The sequence below is a fragment of the Ictalurus punctatus genome, chromosome 11 (assembly GCF_001660625.3).
Source record: "Ictalurus punctatus breed USDA103 chromosome 11, Coco_2.0, whole genome shotgun sequence".
NCBI classification, from domain to species: Eukaryota; Metazoa; Chordata; class Actinopteri; order Siluriformes; family Ictaluridae; genus Ictalurus; species Ictalurus punctatus.
Genome location: NC_030426.2, coordinates 16,200,934 through 16,219,197, shown reverse-complemented (window position 1 = coordinate 16,219,197; position 18,264 = coordinate 16,200,934). Strand labels below are relative to the sequence as shown.

The 18,264-nt window shown below is 37.7% G+C and overlaps 1 protein-coding gene across 1 annotated transcript in view; it reads left to right on the top strand.

Annotated features, from left to right (window-relative positions):
• The window catches only part of znf644b (zinc finger protein 644b), a 61,348-nt gene that overhangs the window by 14,096 nt on the left and 28,988 nt on the right, over positions 1-18,264 (top strand). Inside the window, exon 4 of the mRNA XM_053683827.1 lies at positions 5,886-6,069. Coding sequence (XP_053539802.1) covers positions 5,886-6,069 — 184 coding nt within the window. The remainder of the gene's footprint in view (positions 1-5,885; positions 6,070-18,264) is intronic.

Genomic DNA, 18,264 nt, shown 5'->3' with positions numbered 1-18,264 from the left:
TGGTCAATGCCCTCAAACAGTGAGATATTTGGGAAAAGAGTAAAACACAACTTGGGAGAAAATATGATTGTCTCTTCCAGTATGAGTGGAGAGTCAATTACATTCAGTTGACAGAAAAAAGAATTACAGTAAAATTAATTAACATTTGTTAAATAAAAACTTTAACTTTTTCACACTTCACACAAAATGTTGTTTTTTTAAGTAAGCAAACAGCAAATGCATTAATTTTCTGTATTTTATTTTACTTCGCAAAATGTTGCGGTTTCCCAAAGCCTTTATCCTTCTTTGATGTGCTTTGGTTAAATGAAAGCTTCAAGTAATCATAAAAGTGTAAGCATTTACTACTATTATTCTAATGATAGAGTAAATGATAATAAATGATGGTATTATATTAACTTAATACAAGTAATTAAAATTAATTTCAGTAACTTTGGTGTGATGCCATCAGTTGTGCTAGTTCTAGCTAGCTAGCATATTCACTGCCAAAATACAATTCGCCTAGCATTACAGACACTAAAAAGCAATCTTTTTTCCAGGTGATAAATGTTTTATCACTCAGTTTTAAGATTTTGTGCTAGTTACCAGAAGGCTGTGAGTTCAGATCACATGACCGCTATAAAGCAACTGTTCACTATTTAGCTACAGTTGTCTGTAAGTCAATTTCGGAAAACAGTTAATAAACGTGAATACCCCATGATGCATTGTTTAAAATTCAACATTAATAATTCATCAGTTACATTTGAATGTAAAAGTTATTAATTCATCTTTAGCAGCTGGTTTAACTTGGTCAGGGCCACAGTGGTTCTGGAGCCAATCACATGATCACTGTGCACCATGCACACACATACACACCATTGAGCAAATTAAAAGTAACCAGTCCACCTACATGTTTTTGGACAACAAGAGGAACCAGACAACCAGAAAAACTGCACATAAACAAGCGGAGAACATGCACAGAAGCTAAATAGAGACAGTAACCTGAGCTCAGGATTGAACCGGGGACCCTGGCACTGTGAGGCAGCAACACTACCCACTGTTCCAATGTACTGACCCATGTAAATTTAAAAGAATTCAAATAAATATATCACTTAATTAATGTGTTCAAGTCTACATCTACAAAACAAAAAGAAGATGAAAATGACTCAATATTTTATTGAGCACTCACAAACATCTTGGTACACTATATTGCCAAAGGTTTGTGGACACCTGATCATCACACCCAAATGAGGTCCTTCCCCAATCTTTTTCCACAAAGTTGGCAGCACACAATTGTATAGGCTGTCTTGTAGCATTGCAGTTTCCCTTCAATGGAACTAAGGGGCCCAAATATGTTCATTCGTAGGTCCATTAAGACACAGTTTGCCAAGGTTGGAGTTGAAGAACTTGAATCTCCTGCACAGACCCCTGACCTCAACAACACTGAACAGCTTTGAGATGAACTACGCCCCAGGACTCCTCACTCGACATCAGTGCCTGACCTCACTAATGCTCTTGTGGCTGAATGGGCAAATCCCAACAACCATGCTCCAAAATCTAGTGGAAACCTTTGCAGAAGAGCGGAGGCTATTATAGCAGCGAGGGAGACTGGAATAGGAAGTTGAAAAAGGTGCCCACAAACTTTTGGGCATATATTGTATGTTCCATATAGGAATACTTTTTGATTACTACAGAGTAAAAACTTTGACATAAAATGCACATTATGAACTTATATGTAAAATTATTCCTACATCCTATTAAACTGCTTTGCACATGAGAGGGGTGTTACATTTTTGTAGTTATTATCTTTTTGTACTTGTGTGTGTATTATTGATCCTAGTTAACCAACTTAATGACCTAGTCAACTTACTACCTAATTTTCAAAATTTCTGTACCTTGTAACTTTTAATTTAATGTACCATCTCTGAGACACAGGTAGTTCCCATGGAAATACACAATAGAACTATACTAGAATACAGTGCAGACAAATTTAAGGTTCATGAAATACATTTTAAAAAGTTATAAAACTATACAATAATGTACATGCAATTCCGAACACACTACTAAAGACCTCAAAAGCTTAGATATTTTGACTGTAGTCGAGTCAACACAGCTGCTAGTTTGATGCCATGTTATCTATGAAGTGAGGAGAAAATAATATTCTCCACACAACTATGGAAACCCTTTGAACAGATGTTCTTCTTTAAAATTAAACATCAGCTCGTTTGACCTCCTACAGCCTCAGGAGCACATTGCACATCTGATGATGGACTTCCATCTGAAATGTTCTGTTTCTCAACACATTTTGCCTACTAGTACAGAAACTTTTGACATTAACTTTTGACATTAGAGTTGCTGCCTAGATTTATATATAGACACACATCCATCATAGTCCCAGCAACTATGACAATAGCTCTCGCTATAAAGCAATATTACCCAGATCCAGGCATGAGTTGTTGGTTTAGATTCAGTGCTCTTACCAGTATTACTGACTTAACTCCATAGATTTGCAGATTTCAACCCCATGCAAATCATCCACATGCAGGTTGTGCAGTATTAAAGCTTCCTTAAGAACATGTGAACTTGGCAGAGAGACCTTGAAGCAACCAATGAAGCAATGCGCCTTCCATTAATGTGTAAAGAGGATGGTGCTGAAGAGACAGAAGAGATATGTGCTCTCTATTAAAGTCAAACTTCCTCTGGTGTATTGTGACCTGTGTGTCGTTTCTTATGCCCTGTAATTCAAGTTGGTGCAGTGGAATAATAAAGCGTTTTTCTGTGATGATGTTCCAACACCATAGCTCCAGGCAGAAGCTTAGTCTGCGGCGCACAGGATAAAAAAAACCCCTAAAAAAACCAAGCCAGTGAAAATGAGAAAAGTGGCCCCACTGTAGCCCAAGGTAGGGAATAAATTGCAGATTATAACTAGCAGTGCCAAGCACAAACAGCATAAGAAATGGTTTAAGATTCCCTCCTTTTATATCAGACTCAAATCTGACAGGTCTGGCCATTAAAATAATTATTTCATGCTGCTACTGTCAATTTTGTTTTATCATAGAAAAGGTATGACAGACTCTCTTTCACTGTGCTCAAACATGGCCAGATTATGCTTTTTAAATGAAAATAGAAGTTGGAGTTGTGCAGTTTCTAGATACAAAATGCACATTAATGCACATTTTCCTTTAACTTGTAGATCTCATTGCCTGGTTCCTCAATCACGTAAATACAGTACATGTAAGTAAACGCATACATATATGTGTCTTGATGACTTTTCTGGGGCAGAACACAAACCCCAATCCCCCTGAAACAATATGGCATGTGGAAGTGTAAAGATTCAAAAGCCTTAATTTATGCCCAATAAATGAATTTTTTTTTTTTTGCTTGTTCTATCTTTAATTTATGCCCACACTGTCGTGCACATAAAATTTTATTGAAGTGATGTACAAATAAAACTTATTAGTTGCCCCCATGAGCTAATGATCAATAGGCTTGAGGGAATACTCTATTAAATGAGACTTCTCCTGCTGCGTTATGGAAGCGAATTTCAGGGATAAAGACTTAATTACAGTCCACACATGAACAAATAGGTCAACGGCTCAAAATTGTAGTCATCGTAGTAACCTTTTTTTTTTTTTTTTTAATATAAATGACCAAGTGAAAAGAAAATGGAGGATTTCTTTCAGTGACACAATTTCAACTCATGTCAATTTAACCACAAACTTTTATGTCAAGCCCTGATATATGAAGTATAAATCCCTGATGCCTGTCTATATTTCCACCTTGTAGAAACAAGACTAATCTGATATTACATTTAGATATTTATTTAAAGCTATAAGATGTAAGATTTTGGACTTTGACCCTCTCTGGTAGAAAAATATTATTGCAAGCAACTTGCGAAAGAACATTTCATAACATGGTCTGTGCTGTGCTGTTTACCACTGGCACTCACACAGCTACGTATGAGTGTGCAAATTCAGAGAGATTTCAGGGCTGCATTCCAAACTGGATAATGCACACAAACTAATATGCCTAAATAGTAATGACACCAATGGTGAACTGACAAACTATTCAGTATGGTAGTATGCAGTTTTGGAAGTAGGCCAAGTATCGAGGATATAATTAAATACTGCTGTTTCCTCAGTATTACAGAAACATTATGAGAATAAACAACTTTATTTTATGTATCAATGAGACTGTCAGAGTTACAGAGTATTAAGGCGAAAGAGTATAACCTTCACTGTAATCTCATAGACGGGTGGTGTGTTGACATCTATCTTCATCGGAGATGGCTCTGCACATCTACAAGACTCTAGCTAGCTATCTAAAATACAGTGTAGAGAACAAATCTATCACATCTGGTCATTTCGGAGCTACAAATCTACAGAGAAACACACAAACACATTCCATAGTCACTAACCAACCATCATAAGTTCTCACTTAACACTTCATGTCTCGGTAATAAAGATAAATCGTCTGACTATCATTCACTAGCTTCCAACCAACTACAGAACAAATAAATACCTAACGTGTTAAGTTAGAATAAATCTTTAGCTACAAATTCATCAGTCCTGAATTCTTTTCTCTATAAATATTAGACTCTTTCACTCATAGGCTCCCATTTGATTTGCTTACATTCTCACACTCTCACCACCTTGGCTGCAGCTCTTTCCAGTCACCTGTTAGTCTGACTTATTTTGTGCCTAAAGTCAGGGTGGGATGATTTTTGACTTCTAGGAGTATATGACATACGACATATTTTCCTGAAACGTCCAACTTGACACCCTGGAGACACCGCTGACTGTGAGTTACTATTACAAGATTTTCAGGACAACTCACAGCAGCTCAATAACATCAGATTCTAGAATATTTTTGTCTCCTGACTCAATAATCATGTTTATTATTTTTTTAACAACTGGGGTATTAGTGGATTAAACTATGTTACTGATACGAATATATTTTTAAATGGGCAACATATTGGAGCAGCGGGAAGTGTTGCCACCTCACAGCTTCATGCACCCTGGTTTGATGCTGAGCTCCGGTTACTTTCTTTGTGGAGTTTCTGTGCATGTTCTTTGAAATAATCCATCCATTTTCTGTACCGCTTATCCAATACAGGGTCGGGAGGAGCCTTGAGCCTATCCTAGGGGACTCATGGGAACAAGGCGGAGCACACCCTGGACGACATGCCAACCCATTGCAGGGCGCAATCACACACGCACACACACACACTATGGACAATTTATAGATGCCAATCAGCCTACAACGCATGTCTTTGGACTGGGAGAGGAAACTGGAGTACCCGGAGGAAACCCCTGAAGCAAAGGGAGAATATGCAGACTCTGGTGGAGGGCAGAATCGGGAGTCAAACCCCCAACCCTGGAGGTGCGAGGCAAACATGCTAACCATGAAGCCACTCCCCCCCCCCCCCCCCCCGAAATAATATAAAATATAATAAAATATTAAATAAAAAGAAAATCAGTCAATCAAATTGAATGCCAGTGTGGTGCACAAATATACACATTATAGGCCAGAGCAGAATATGGAGATTAACAGATCGTACAAAAAGGTTACTCCTTTTCAGCAATTAAACCAAGATTTAAACTAATCTTCAGACATTTCTGAAATATTTCACATGTTAAATTCAGTCATTAAACGATGAGGTGTGTTCATTATACACAGAACTTTCCCATTTGTACGTTAACGTAACTCTTAACAGCACTAAGTTCACTCAGGAATGTATTAACCTTAGCCTCTTTTTTTGGGGGAATAATCCATATTCCGAATAGGGGGTAATTTTCAGAACTAAACACCGCAACTATTAAACAAGACAACGTTCTGCAGGTAAACATTATAACTGATATAAATAATACCACTTCCTGTTCACTGTGGTAGTTTCACGAGGTTGTGAGTGTCCGAGGTCTCTGTAAACGGACGTCGTGATTTTTCTGGACACCCCTCTAGGAGTTTGTGGTTCAACCTGCGGAATTTAAAGGCAAAATGGCGACAGGGTGATGGATGGCAGCCGAATATCCAGCACTTAACCGAGTGTCATGGCGATCTTGTCGTTGCCTACAAATTTCCAGCGTCGGAAAGGTAGGTTTGATACTCGGTTATAAGCGTCCGCCATTATGTATTTAGCTGATATTTAGCTGTAATGACCGCCGACAGTGCGGTTGTGTCCTTTGGGGTTGGAGTCCTTGGGATGAAAGCTCAAAGACACGGTTGTGGTGGAAATGCAGAAAATGGCCAAGTCAATGTGTGTGTTCCTGGATGCATACTACTGTAGTGTTGAGTCTCTATACTGAGTATAATGATGGCACTCAGCATGCAGTAATATTTTAGTGTCATCCCACTTAATCAGACTTGCTGAAGCCATTTAAGTTTTCTTAAATCAGCACAATAGAGCATCATATGCTCAAGTTTTCACTGTTTAACACACATGATCCAGTTTATAATCCTTTATTATTATTATTATTATTATTATTATTATTATTATTATTATTATTAAATACTGATTTGGATCAGCTATGTTGGAGTATGGAAAATTTGCTATGATAATTAATCCTCATTAGCAAAAGTTTCACTGCTACTGCAAGCATGCAGACTTTCACTGTTTTCCTTCTGGGAACAGATTGTATTATATCCATCCATACAAGGCTGGTGGTGTCAGGATGTACCTGGAGTGCTGTCAGTCACTAAAAAGCCAGAAGATTTGGCCCTGGATGTCAAACTTCAATCTCTACAACCTATCTGAGATTTGGGATCTGATACTTCAAGAAAACCTCAAAAAGCTATGCACAATGGATGTTCCCTGCTGAAAAACAAACAAACAAAAAACAACAACAACCGAAACCTTCATAGAATTTGTAGTGGTTTTAATGGTTACAAATGGGAATTGTATTGGTTTTAATGGAAACTGTAATGGTCGCTGTGGGGCTCTACTTGTAATTTGTTGCCTTCTATTGGTGGCATGTTATGTCTAGTGGATACCATTAAGGACCAATAATGGTAATGGTTAGCTGATGGTTGGTAATGGTATTTGTAATGGAAACCATTAGAATTTCTGTCATGGTTTCTATTGGTCCCCCCCCGGGCCATCCTGTAGCTCAGTAATCTGAAGGCAAGTCTTTTTTTGAACATTCAAAACACATTCTTTTCAAAATGCATTTGGCATAGCAAGGCAGCGAGACATTAGGTGTGGTGGAAAATTGTTAAATATCTATGGCTTCAAGTGTGTAAAACAGCTGGCATTTGACTCGGCAAAAGCCCAAATAAAGTGAAAACCATTATTATGGAGAACAGATTTACAGATAAAGGGTATGTTGCATGCCTTAAGCAGTCATTAGCTTCAATATAGAAAGACCAAGAGTCATCTGAAAGGTTTAAAAATGAGCCTGGAGAGATAAGTGTGTCTGTATGCACAATAATAGTTTGTGAATGGGGTTCTCTTAGCAGCCAAGGAGCCTTTTAAATGTAAAAGAAAATCTGCAGACACCCCTCAGCCCATACTTATTTTATGAGCTATCCAAATATCAGACATATTATTCAAATGTGTACAGTAATGTGCTGACTGTTTATTGGAACCAAACTTTCAACAAGTGATCTTTCCACATTAGGTCCATCAATCCATTTAGTTCAGTTAACCCATGTAATTAAAGTGACAATTCAAACTATAATAACTCTTAATAACAAATAAAACTTTGGTAATGGTGGGTTGTGATTTCAACCATTCTAATAAAACACAAACAAAATCCATGGGGGAAAAGAAAGTACACAGTCCTTCAATTCAATTATCTTATTTATCAGGGCGTAAATAATAATTTTGTGTTCCTCACCAACTTCTATAAACAAACAAATAACATCATGTGACAACAATAACACATTTCAATGTGTATTCATTTCCCCTATAAAGTAAACCAAAATTCATAAACCAGGTGCTGGGAAAACTACAGCCAGGTCCATAAGTATTTGGACAGTGGTGCAATTTTCATGATTTTGCCTCTGTACACCACTACAAAGGATGTGAAATGAAACAGTCGATATGTGATTGAAGTGTAGACTTTCAGCTTTAATTCAAGTGGTTGAACAAAAATATGGCATTAACCGTTTAGGAATTACAGCCATTCCCTCTATTTCACAGGCTCAAATGTAATTGGACAAACTAAGATAATTATAAAAAATAATGATTAGTTCTTAGTACTTGGATGGAAATCATTTGTGGTCAATGACTGCCTGAGGTCTGGAACCCATGGTCATTACCAAATGAGTTTCCTCCCTTAAGATACTTTGCCAGGCCTTTACTGCAGCTGCTTTCAGTTGCTGCTTATTTGAACTTCTTTCTGCCTTCAGTTTGTCTTCAGTATGTGAAAAGCACGCCCAGTCAGATTGAGGTCAGGTGACTGAGTCTTGTGCAGAATCTGACATGCTGACATTTAAGAACATTCCATTTCTTTGCCTTTAATAAGCTCTTAGGTTGCTTTTGTGGTATGTTTTGGTTCAGTATCCATCTGTACCAGTTTGCTATCCTATCACCTGTGCAGTATTTGACTGAATCTGTGCAGAACGTATAGCTGTATACACTTCAGAGTTCATCCTGCTACTTCTGTCATCAATAAAAACAGTGACTCCGTTCCAGTGGCAGCCATATATGCCCATGCCATAACACTACCACCACCATGTTTGACAGATGATGTTATGCTTTGGATCATGGTCCCTTCGTTTTTCCATACTCTCCTTTTCCCATCATTCTGGTACAAGTTAATCTTGCATTACAACTGGGCAGGGTTTTCTGTTTTTTTTAAATGGTTTATTTATTTACTTATTTTTTAACTTATTTTTTTTTTTTTTAAATCAAAGTATAATTTGTCCTTTCTGTTCTTGAGTGTGCATCTTGAGGTAGACCCTCTGTATTTACGTTTACAGTGAGGGAAATAAGTATTGAAACAGTCAACATAAAATATATTTCCAATGAGGTTATTCACATGAAATTTTCACCGGACATAGGTATTAACTCAAGAAATCTGGAAATATAAAGAATTCACAACATTAATGTCCATAAATAAAGTTATGTGTGATAAAGTGGAATGACACAGGAGAAAAGTATCGAAGATGTTAAGAAAAAGCAGTTCTCCAAGGCAAGGTAAGGCAAGAAACCATCTGACATCTGTATGTAGTTAGAACATAATTATACCTCATATCTGTGCAAATTAATATCAGTTGGGTTAGTAAATTGATGGTCCTTAAAAAGGCTTTTCGTTACCAAGGTGTTACACCAGAAACATCTCAAGATGGGTAAAAGCAAAGAGCTCTCCAAAAACCTTCACAACCTTATTCTTGCAAAACATATTGATGGAATCGGATACAGATGTATTTAAAAACTTCCGAATCTTCCAGTAAGCACCACTGGGGCCATTATCCACAAGTGGAAGCAACATCACTCCGTCATCAACCGGCCATGCACAGGAGCTCCTCGCAAGATTTCTGACCAGGGAGTCAGAAGAGTAGCCCAAGAGCCAAAGAACCACTCGGAAAGAGCTCCAGAAACACTTGGAGGCAATAGGTGCCATGGCCTGTATGCATGCTCACTCTGCAAGATTCCATTAGTAAAGAAAAGGCATGTCAAAGCTTGTTTTAAAGTTTGCTATAACTCCTTTGGACAAGCCTCTGAAATACTGGGAGAGTGTAGTGTGGTCAGATGAGAGCAAAATGAAACTTTTTGGCTGTCATACTACACACCATGTTTGTAGAAGAAATGACACTGCACATCACCCTTAAAACACTACACCGACAGTGAAGTTTGGAGGTGGAAGCATCATGGTGTGGGGCTGTTTTTCATCACATGGTACTGTCAGACTTCACATAATTGAAGGAACGATGAATGGAGCCCTTTACCGGGAGATTCTTGAGAAGAATCTGCTGACATCCACCAGGATGATGATGATGAGACGTGGGTGGACCTTCCAGCAGGACAACGATCCAAAGCATATAGCAAAGGAAACTCTCAAATCAAGGCGTTAGAATGGCCCAGTCAATCACCTGCCTTGAATCCAGTTGAACAAGATTTAAAGACAATATGTTCAGAAGAATGGGCCAAAATCACACCTGAATTCTGCGGCCCATTAATTTCTTCATACAGAAATCATCTTGAAGCTGCCACTACATACAAAGTCTTCTCCACTAAGTATTAAATACATTTCAATTAGCTTGTTCAATACTTTTTTCCCTGTGTCATTCCACTTTATTACATATAACTTCATTTATGGACTTTAATGTTTGGAATTCTTTACATGTCTGGATTTCTTAAGTTAATACAGATGTCTGGTGAAAATTTCATGTGAATAGCATTACTGGAAATATATTTACTGAAAAAAATGTTGACGCGTTCAATTTCTCCCACTGTATAAAGGCGTCTCTTGACTGGATAGAATGGGTTTTTTCCTAGCCCCCCTTTTATGAAAGCCATACTTGTTCAGTCTTTTTCTGATTGTGTGGTCATGAACATAAACATGTAATGTGCATACAGTGGCCTGTAGGTCAAATGTTGTAGTTCTTGGATTTTTCTTTGTCTCTGAACATTGAACTGAATTTGCTGGGACGCCCACTTCTAGGAATATTGGCAACTGTCTTGAAGGCTCTCCATTTGTGAACAATCGTTCTCACTGTTAAATGGAGAATTTCAAATTGTTTGGCATTGGATTTATGACCCACCCCAGATTGATGAGCAGCAGCAATTTAGTGCATTTCTTTAGGAACACCTGGCTGCTAATTACTCTCTTAAAGATTGTGTAAGTAGGAAGGATGTCATTATTTTTTACTACTTTCTTTCCCCCATGATGGTATTTGTGCAAACATAATTGGATAGAACTGCTCTACCAGTCTGATTTTTCTGGTAGAAAATACAGGAAGAGAGATGATGGATGTATGGCTGATGCCATGCATTTAGAGCAAAGTCACATTGACACTCATGTAAACCTAGAATTTTCAATTTATCACGTTACGTTTGGATTAAATAATGCAAAAATAGGTTTATTGGGTATCTGATTATTTTGGAAAGGTACAAATGCTCACTGTTAAGCAAACAATGTGAAAGCAACATGTATAAGGAAATGACACTCCCTAGGCAGCTATGTGAATGTCATTTTTGCACTGGTCCATATTTCCTTGTCAGACTAATGCACATGAGAAAATAAATCATCAAATCTTTAAGGGTGGATAAAACAAAAACAACAAATCCATGATAGTGTGATGGTTTAACTTGCCTACCAAATGAAGGCAAGAAAAATGTTTCACCAAAGCAAATGTCATGAGTTTTATAACAATCTTGTAAAGACAGGCTGTACATTCTGCCCTGAGAAAAATTGGATACTTGAGAGAGTTGACCGTTGTAAGCCGTCAGGTAAGCGAAGTTAAGAATTCATTAGTGCTTCTTTACCCATTGCTTATCCTATGGTCCCGATTTTCCAGCTCTAACCTGTTTCACCTCCTCAGTTTAGAGTCATAAATTGAGCTGAACTCCAAATATCAAAGACGAGAGGATTGCTTTAGGCCTGCAGTGACCTGACTGCTCTCCATGCAGCCCACATGGTGTGAAGCACAGTTCTGTTCCCAAAAATCAGATGAAAGAGTAATCACTTTCCCTTTTGCTGCATTTCTGTCAACATCAGTGGTTCGTTGTAGGTGAGAGACCCTAATTTAGTCAAGTGTTCTCTCTAGTCCTCAGTGCTTCCAAACCCCCCCCTCAGCTCAAGTAGAGTTTTGTGCTATTGTAGAAAAATACTCTATAAATAAAGTGCTGTGAAAGCATCCTGATTTTTTTTCTTCTTCTGTTTTTGTATCTCATACTAAATTGTTTCAGAAATTAAAACAAAATCTAAGATAAAACAAAGGCAACCTGAGTAAACACAAAATATCGTTTTTAAATGTTTTGCAGTTTAAGTGTTATTTATTGAAGCAAAAAAATGTATCCAATACCAAATGGGCCAGTGTGGAGATGTATTTGCCCCGTAGTTATTAATTCCCAAAATCTATGAAGCTGCATTCATAATGGGGTTCAGCTGGACTAGACGCAACCACCCCTGATTACTGCAAACCCTGTTCAATCACCTCAACAATTAAATAGAAAATTTTCAACAGCATGAATCGGGTTAAAAGGTCTTACCCAGTAACACACTATGCCAAAGTTGAAAGAAATAACAGAAATGATGAGGAAGAAGGTGACAGAAATATATCAGTCTGGGAAGGGTTACAAAGCTATTCCAAAGGCTCCCAAAGGACCACAATGAGAGCCATTATCTTAAAATTGAAAAACTCAGCACAGTAGTGAACACTCCCAGAAGTGGCCAAAATTCCAAGAGTCCTCCATGAGCACAGCAACTGCACATCCAGCAAGTCACAAAAGAGCCAAGGACAGCATTAAAGGACCTACAGGCCTCTCTTTTATCAATAAAGGTCACTGTTCATGACTCCACAATCAGAAAGACACTGGGCAAAAATGGCATCCATGGAAGAGTGGTGAGGTGAAAACCACTGCTAACCCAGAACAACATTTAAAACTTGTCTGATTTTTGCCAAAACACACCTCAATGACCTTCAAACCTTTTGGGAGAATGTTCTGTGGATTGATGAGTCGAAAGTGGAACTGTTTTGGAAGATAAGGGTCCTGATCTATCTGACATAATCCAGACACCGAATTACACAAAAAGAACATCGTACCTATGGTCAAGCATGGTGGTGGAAGTGTGATGTGCTTTGCTGCTTCAGGGGCTGGGCAACTGGCAATAATTGAGAGAGATGTGAATTCTACTCTCTACCAGAAAATCCTAAAAGAGAATGTCTGGTCTTCAGTCTGTAAGTTGAAATTCAAGTGCAACTGGATTATGCAGCAAGACAATGATCCACAGCATAGGAGTAAGTCCTAGTCCTAGAAATAAGTGAAACACTGATCTCCAGTTATCAGGAGTGTTTGGTTGCAGTTATTACTGCTAAAGGTGGCTCAACCATATTTTAAGATTAAGGGGGCAATTAGTTTTTCAGATTGGTGATGGATAGTGTTAACCTTTTTGCTTCAATCAATCAATCAATCAATCAATCAATCAATAAATAAACAAATTGTATTGTGTGTTTACTCAGGTTGCTTTTGTTTTATGTCGTATTTCATTAGAAGATCTAAAACTATTTAGTATGAGATGCACACAAAAACAGAAGAAATCAGGAAATACTTTTTCACAGCACCGTATTTTAGCAAAACCTCTGTACTTTCGTTACAATCGGTACCAGAAAAACAAGTACCGTCACGTTTTAAGAATGTTGGTACTGACTTGGTACTGGAGTATCGGTTCTCGTGGCATCCCTAATGCGCGTACACACACACACACACACACACACAAAATGAAACAGATTAATGGAAAAAAAAAACTGGGAACTGTTAGGAAAATATGAGAGGCCGGTCAGTCTAACTGGAATATTTTCTAAAAACATTAAAAGTAGATAAAACCTGCATTACTTGTTTGAGAGAGAGAATGAGAGCAACAGAGCAGTGTGTGCACTCAAAGACCGTTGAACATTAACAGTGCATGTCAACAATATTCTATTTTCAGAAATAGTGTCAGCATTGGTGAAAAAATTCAGAATTTTGCTCATCCTGAATGCTAGCTTTACTGCTAGTTGTTGTCTGTGTGGCTGTACATGAAATACCGTTAAAGTTTATTTTTTTTAATTTTAGATATTGTGCAAAGGTGAGATTTGACTACCACATTCTGAATAATGACATGGAAAGCAAGTTTGGGTTATTGCACTTGCACAAACTCGTTCCAGCAACACTGCCTCAAAAACATTTTTACATGGGGCAGAGCCCTAATATGCTCTGCTGAATATTTGACATTCCCAGGCATCTTGATTAGTAACAATATACCAATACCTTCTAATAATCTAATATTTTTCAACCGTCCAGATTTTGTGAACCTGTGCCTACTGTGGCCTCAGAGTCCTGTTTTTGGGTGACATGGACGGAATCCGGTATTGTCATGATTGGCTGATTTGGATAATTGCAAGTGTATGAGTGTTCCCAATAGAGCTGCAACAGCTAATCGATAAAATCAATTCTGAAAATCACTGTCAACGAATCTCGTTATCGATTAGTTGGTCTGTGCGTGGGACAGGGTACATTTTACTCATTGCGTTACTTCTGTTCCAAAAACATGCATCGGAGAGTACAGACCGAAGTTTTGTCCCAAATGATGTACTATACACTTGCACTGTGTACTCTACCGTATGAATTTTAGATTTGTAGTATCATTTCAAATGGAACACAGGCGGGTTTTTTTTTTTTAATTATTTATTTATTTTTTTAAAACTAACTGGAACTATAAGCCGTTTCCAAGATGATGGCACATGACGTCAAACTCGCCTAATGCGACGCTGCTAGCTTTAGCAGAATACCCAGACCCAGGACCTCTAAGGCATGGGAGCATTTTATATTAAATGCGATGAAGACTGTAACCTGTAAACTTTACAAAGCGGAGTTTGTGTAGCACTGAAGCACGACAGTGATGCACGAGCACAAACTTATGTTTTGTAACCAAAATGCTTTACTGTGTGCAAGGGGTTGGGGAAACTGGTACGATTTGAGGTTCAGTTTAATAAAGTTGGTCATTATATGCTATATTAGCACGCTTACAGTGTAATTTCTGCAATAATGTCTTTTTATTAAAAGTGATCTGTTACTATCGAGGCTCGCTTGCAGTGTAGACCCGGTGATAAACAGTGTAGCGCCGTGCAAGTAAGATCTGTAATGTCGTCTAATTAAAACTGTACGATCAGATTTTTATTAATTTAGGACTGTAGTTTATCAGCAAAAAAGGGGATAATCGATTAACTGGAAAAAATAATCAGCCAATTAATCGATTATGAAAATAATCGTTAGTTGCCGCCCTAGTTCCCAATGAAGTGGCTGGTGAGGGCATGTTTCATAGTATAAATGTATACATCTCTTGGTTTAAAGATGAACTCAACATTTTTTTTTTATAGTATTCTAAAAGGGGAAAATTATTTGCAGCTAAACTGGAGACTGTAAGCTTCCCTTAGTTATTAGTCTACACCTCTTGTTAAAATGGCAGATTTTGTGATGTAAAAAATGAAACAAAGATAAATCATGTTGGATCTTGTTCATGTTGGATCTAGTTCCACATATTATGTGATACAGCAACCATGTTTTTTATTTAAAAAAACAAATAAAAACTTTTTAGAGGAAAATAAACAAACTTACAATAAACTGATTGCACCCATGTGCACACCTCTTAACTAATAGTTTATTAAAGCAAAAATTCTCCAGATCTATCAACTTGTGAGGACCTCTCCAAGCCATCCTACAGGTTGGGCCATTCCAAAATGTTGATCTTCTGAAGCCAGTCCATTGTTGAGTTGAATTTGTGCTTTGGGTGGTTGTTGTGCTAGAAGGTAACATTTCTTTTCTTCATCTTCTAACAGAGGACTGCAGTTTTTTTGCCAAAATAGATTGGTATTTGGAGCTATCCATGATTTCCTCTATCCCGACTTGAGCCTCAGTCCCAGCTGAAGAACTCCATAGCATGATGCTGCCACCATCATGCTTCACCTGGTTATCTCTTTTTATAATTATGTCCAAAATGTTCTACAGTACCTTTTTTCTTATCAGGCCATTACACTTTTTGCCACATGGTTTAGGGTGATTTAGGCAGGCTTGGCTTTTGGTTTTTCATGAGAAGGAGCTTCCGTCTAGCCACCCTACTCCATAGCCCAGACGTGAAGAATACGGGAGATTCAGTGCGTTTACATGAACAACAATAATCCGATATTAACCCGATTAAGACAATACTCTGATTAAGAAACTACCATGTAAACAACAGTTTTTAATGACCTTAATCCGATTAAGGTCATACTCGAAGTAAACAGGAATCAAATTAAGACGGGTGGAGTACTCCTGTTTTAGTCGCATTATCGAGATGTATTACAGACATTTACACACCTTAATCACATTAACGTCATGTGAGAGTTTTCACCGCATTTTGCGACAGGACACGATCACAAATGGCAGTGCTCAACTGTTTTACGGCAAACGAGAGCATAGCTGCGTCCCAAACCGTGTACTTACCTACTATAGGCCTATAGCAGGCGAATTACCTGTATCGCGGCTACTATACAGTAGGTAAGTATGTGGTTTGGGACGCAGACCATGGCTTCAAGCAGTTGTCTACTAGCACGTATAGCATGACAAATAATTAACCGCACTTAAAGCGTTCGTAAAAATTAAAAATAAAAACACCCAAAACTGTATATGGTACCATAACGAAGATGAACTGTATGTTAATACGTGAAATTCTGGAGGGACGTCGGATGGCGTGGCGCGGTGACGTAATGACGTGTGCCGTTAATCTAATTATGTTCTATAACATGTGAAAGGGTACATGACAGGAGTATTCTAAAAGCGACTCATGTAAACACCTTAATCACATTATTATCTTACTCAGAGTAAGGTAAATAATTAGATTACTGCTATCCATGTAAACGTAGTCAGTGTCACATATTAGCAGTGTATTGAAGTATTTCCAATACTTTCAAAGGGGACCATATTCAACCAGATTATTGTATGTTTTTTTTTTCCTTTTTTTTTTTTTTTCCTAAAACTTTCATTTGAATTAAACTTTTTGCCATCACATTTAAATGTGAAAAATTATCTGAAATAATTTATCATGGTTTCATTTTTTTACATCACAAAAACCTGCAATTGTAGCAGAGGTGTATAGATGTTTTATATCCATTTTTACATCTTGGCAATTACGGCACTTATCCAGAGCGACTTACATTAATCTCATTTGTACTACTGAGCAGCTCGGCAGTGCTGGGATTTGAACTCGCAAACTTCCGCTCAGTAGTCCAATGTCTTAACCACTGAGCTACCTCTAACGAATATCCACGGTACATTAGGTGTATAGTTTCAGTATAAATCTGAAAAAGCAAACATCAGACACAAAACATATTGGCTGATGTTGTGCATTTTATTTTTGGATGAACTTGTCCTTTAACAACTTTGCATTCAGTTGGAGAAAGTTCTTGATTCCGTACATAAGGAGGCCAAAATCCAGCTCACACCTGTGACACTGTGTATGCGTGCCAGTATCAGGTGCTGCCCAAAGAGGACATGTTCCACTTTTGCGTCTTTTTAGTTCAAGTTTGTGCCCTCATGCCTTCTTGGAGGCTTTTTTTTTTTCCTCATGGTATCATGGTCAACAGTTTTGTTGCCAGTTCTGCAAAGCTGCTTTGTGAACAATACCTATAAAGTCAATAAAAAACAGGTTAACCTGTTTAAACATAAACCTTCTGATCGCTAGCAGCATTGCATGTTGCAACATGTTCATTATTGCATGTGGCACAGCTGGGACTTGAAACCCAATTCTGAAAAGATTTTTTCTGACTGATGCGCATCGTGTTTACTAGTCATGCCTTCTAGGCTGCATCATTTTGTTTCCAGAGACAGCAAGGTTCACATCAAAGCCTTAAACTTTCCTTGCTTTTTCTTTCCTGCTCCATGCTGACTGCTGTTCCGTTGCTATGCTGTTTTTCAGCCTCCATTCTCTCTCTCGCTTGCTCTGAGCTTGTCATGATATGTACAGACATACCGTCATTTGTGATTATGATCCAGACATTGAGTTTCTGGATGGTGGGTTCAGCTTTGCCACGTTGTTTAGCCAGATTTTTAAACAGACACCGGCGTAGATTATAAAGTGTTCAGTTCATCATTTATTTCTTAATTCAAAAGCTTAATTAGTCCAGAAATTCATCCAGGCTCGTAACTGCAACCAAATCCAATCGACACATTGAAAGCATGTCATTGTAGTGAGTTATTTGTATATGGATATGTAATAAACTCCACATGGAATGGATGTTCTAGTTTAAAAACTACAAAATGTCAAGGATTTCAAAGGAGTGTGTTTCTCTAAGTCTGTGACATGGCACACATCTCTATCAATGATCTGATTTATGAAAGATGTATTGACAGTGATTAAGTGATGATTTCTTGGTACAAGTTTAATGAGATTCAGTCTTGTGCAATCAGATTTGCTTAATTCTACAGTTTTTATTTTAACTGGACAATGTTATTTTGAGATGTGTTGTACAGTGACTTCAGAAAATATCCTCCCTTCAAATGTTTATTTCTCTTTTTGCTGTATTGCAACATCAAATATAAGCATATCAGAACTGCTTTATTTTTCTTCTGCTCATTTTGATGTGAATCTCTCCAGAAATAAAATTAAA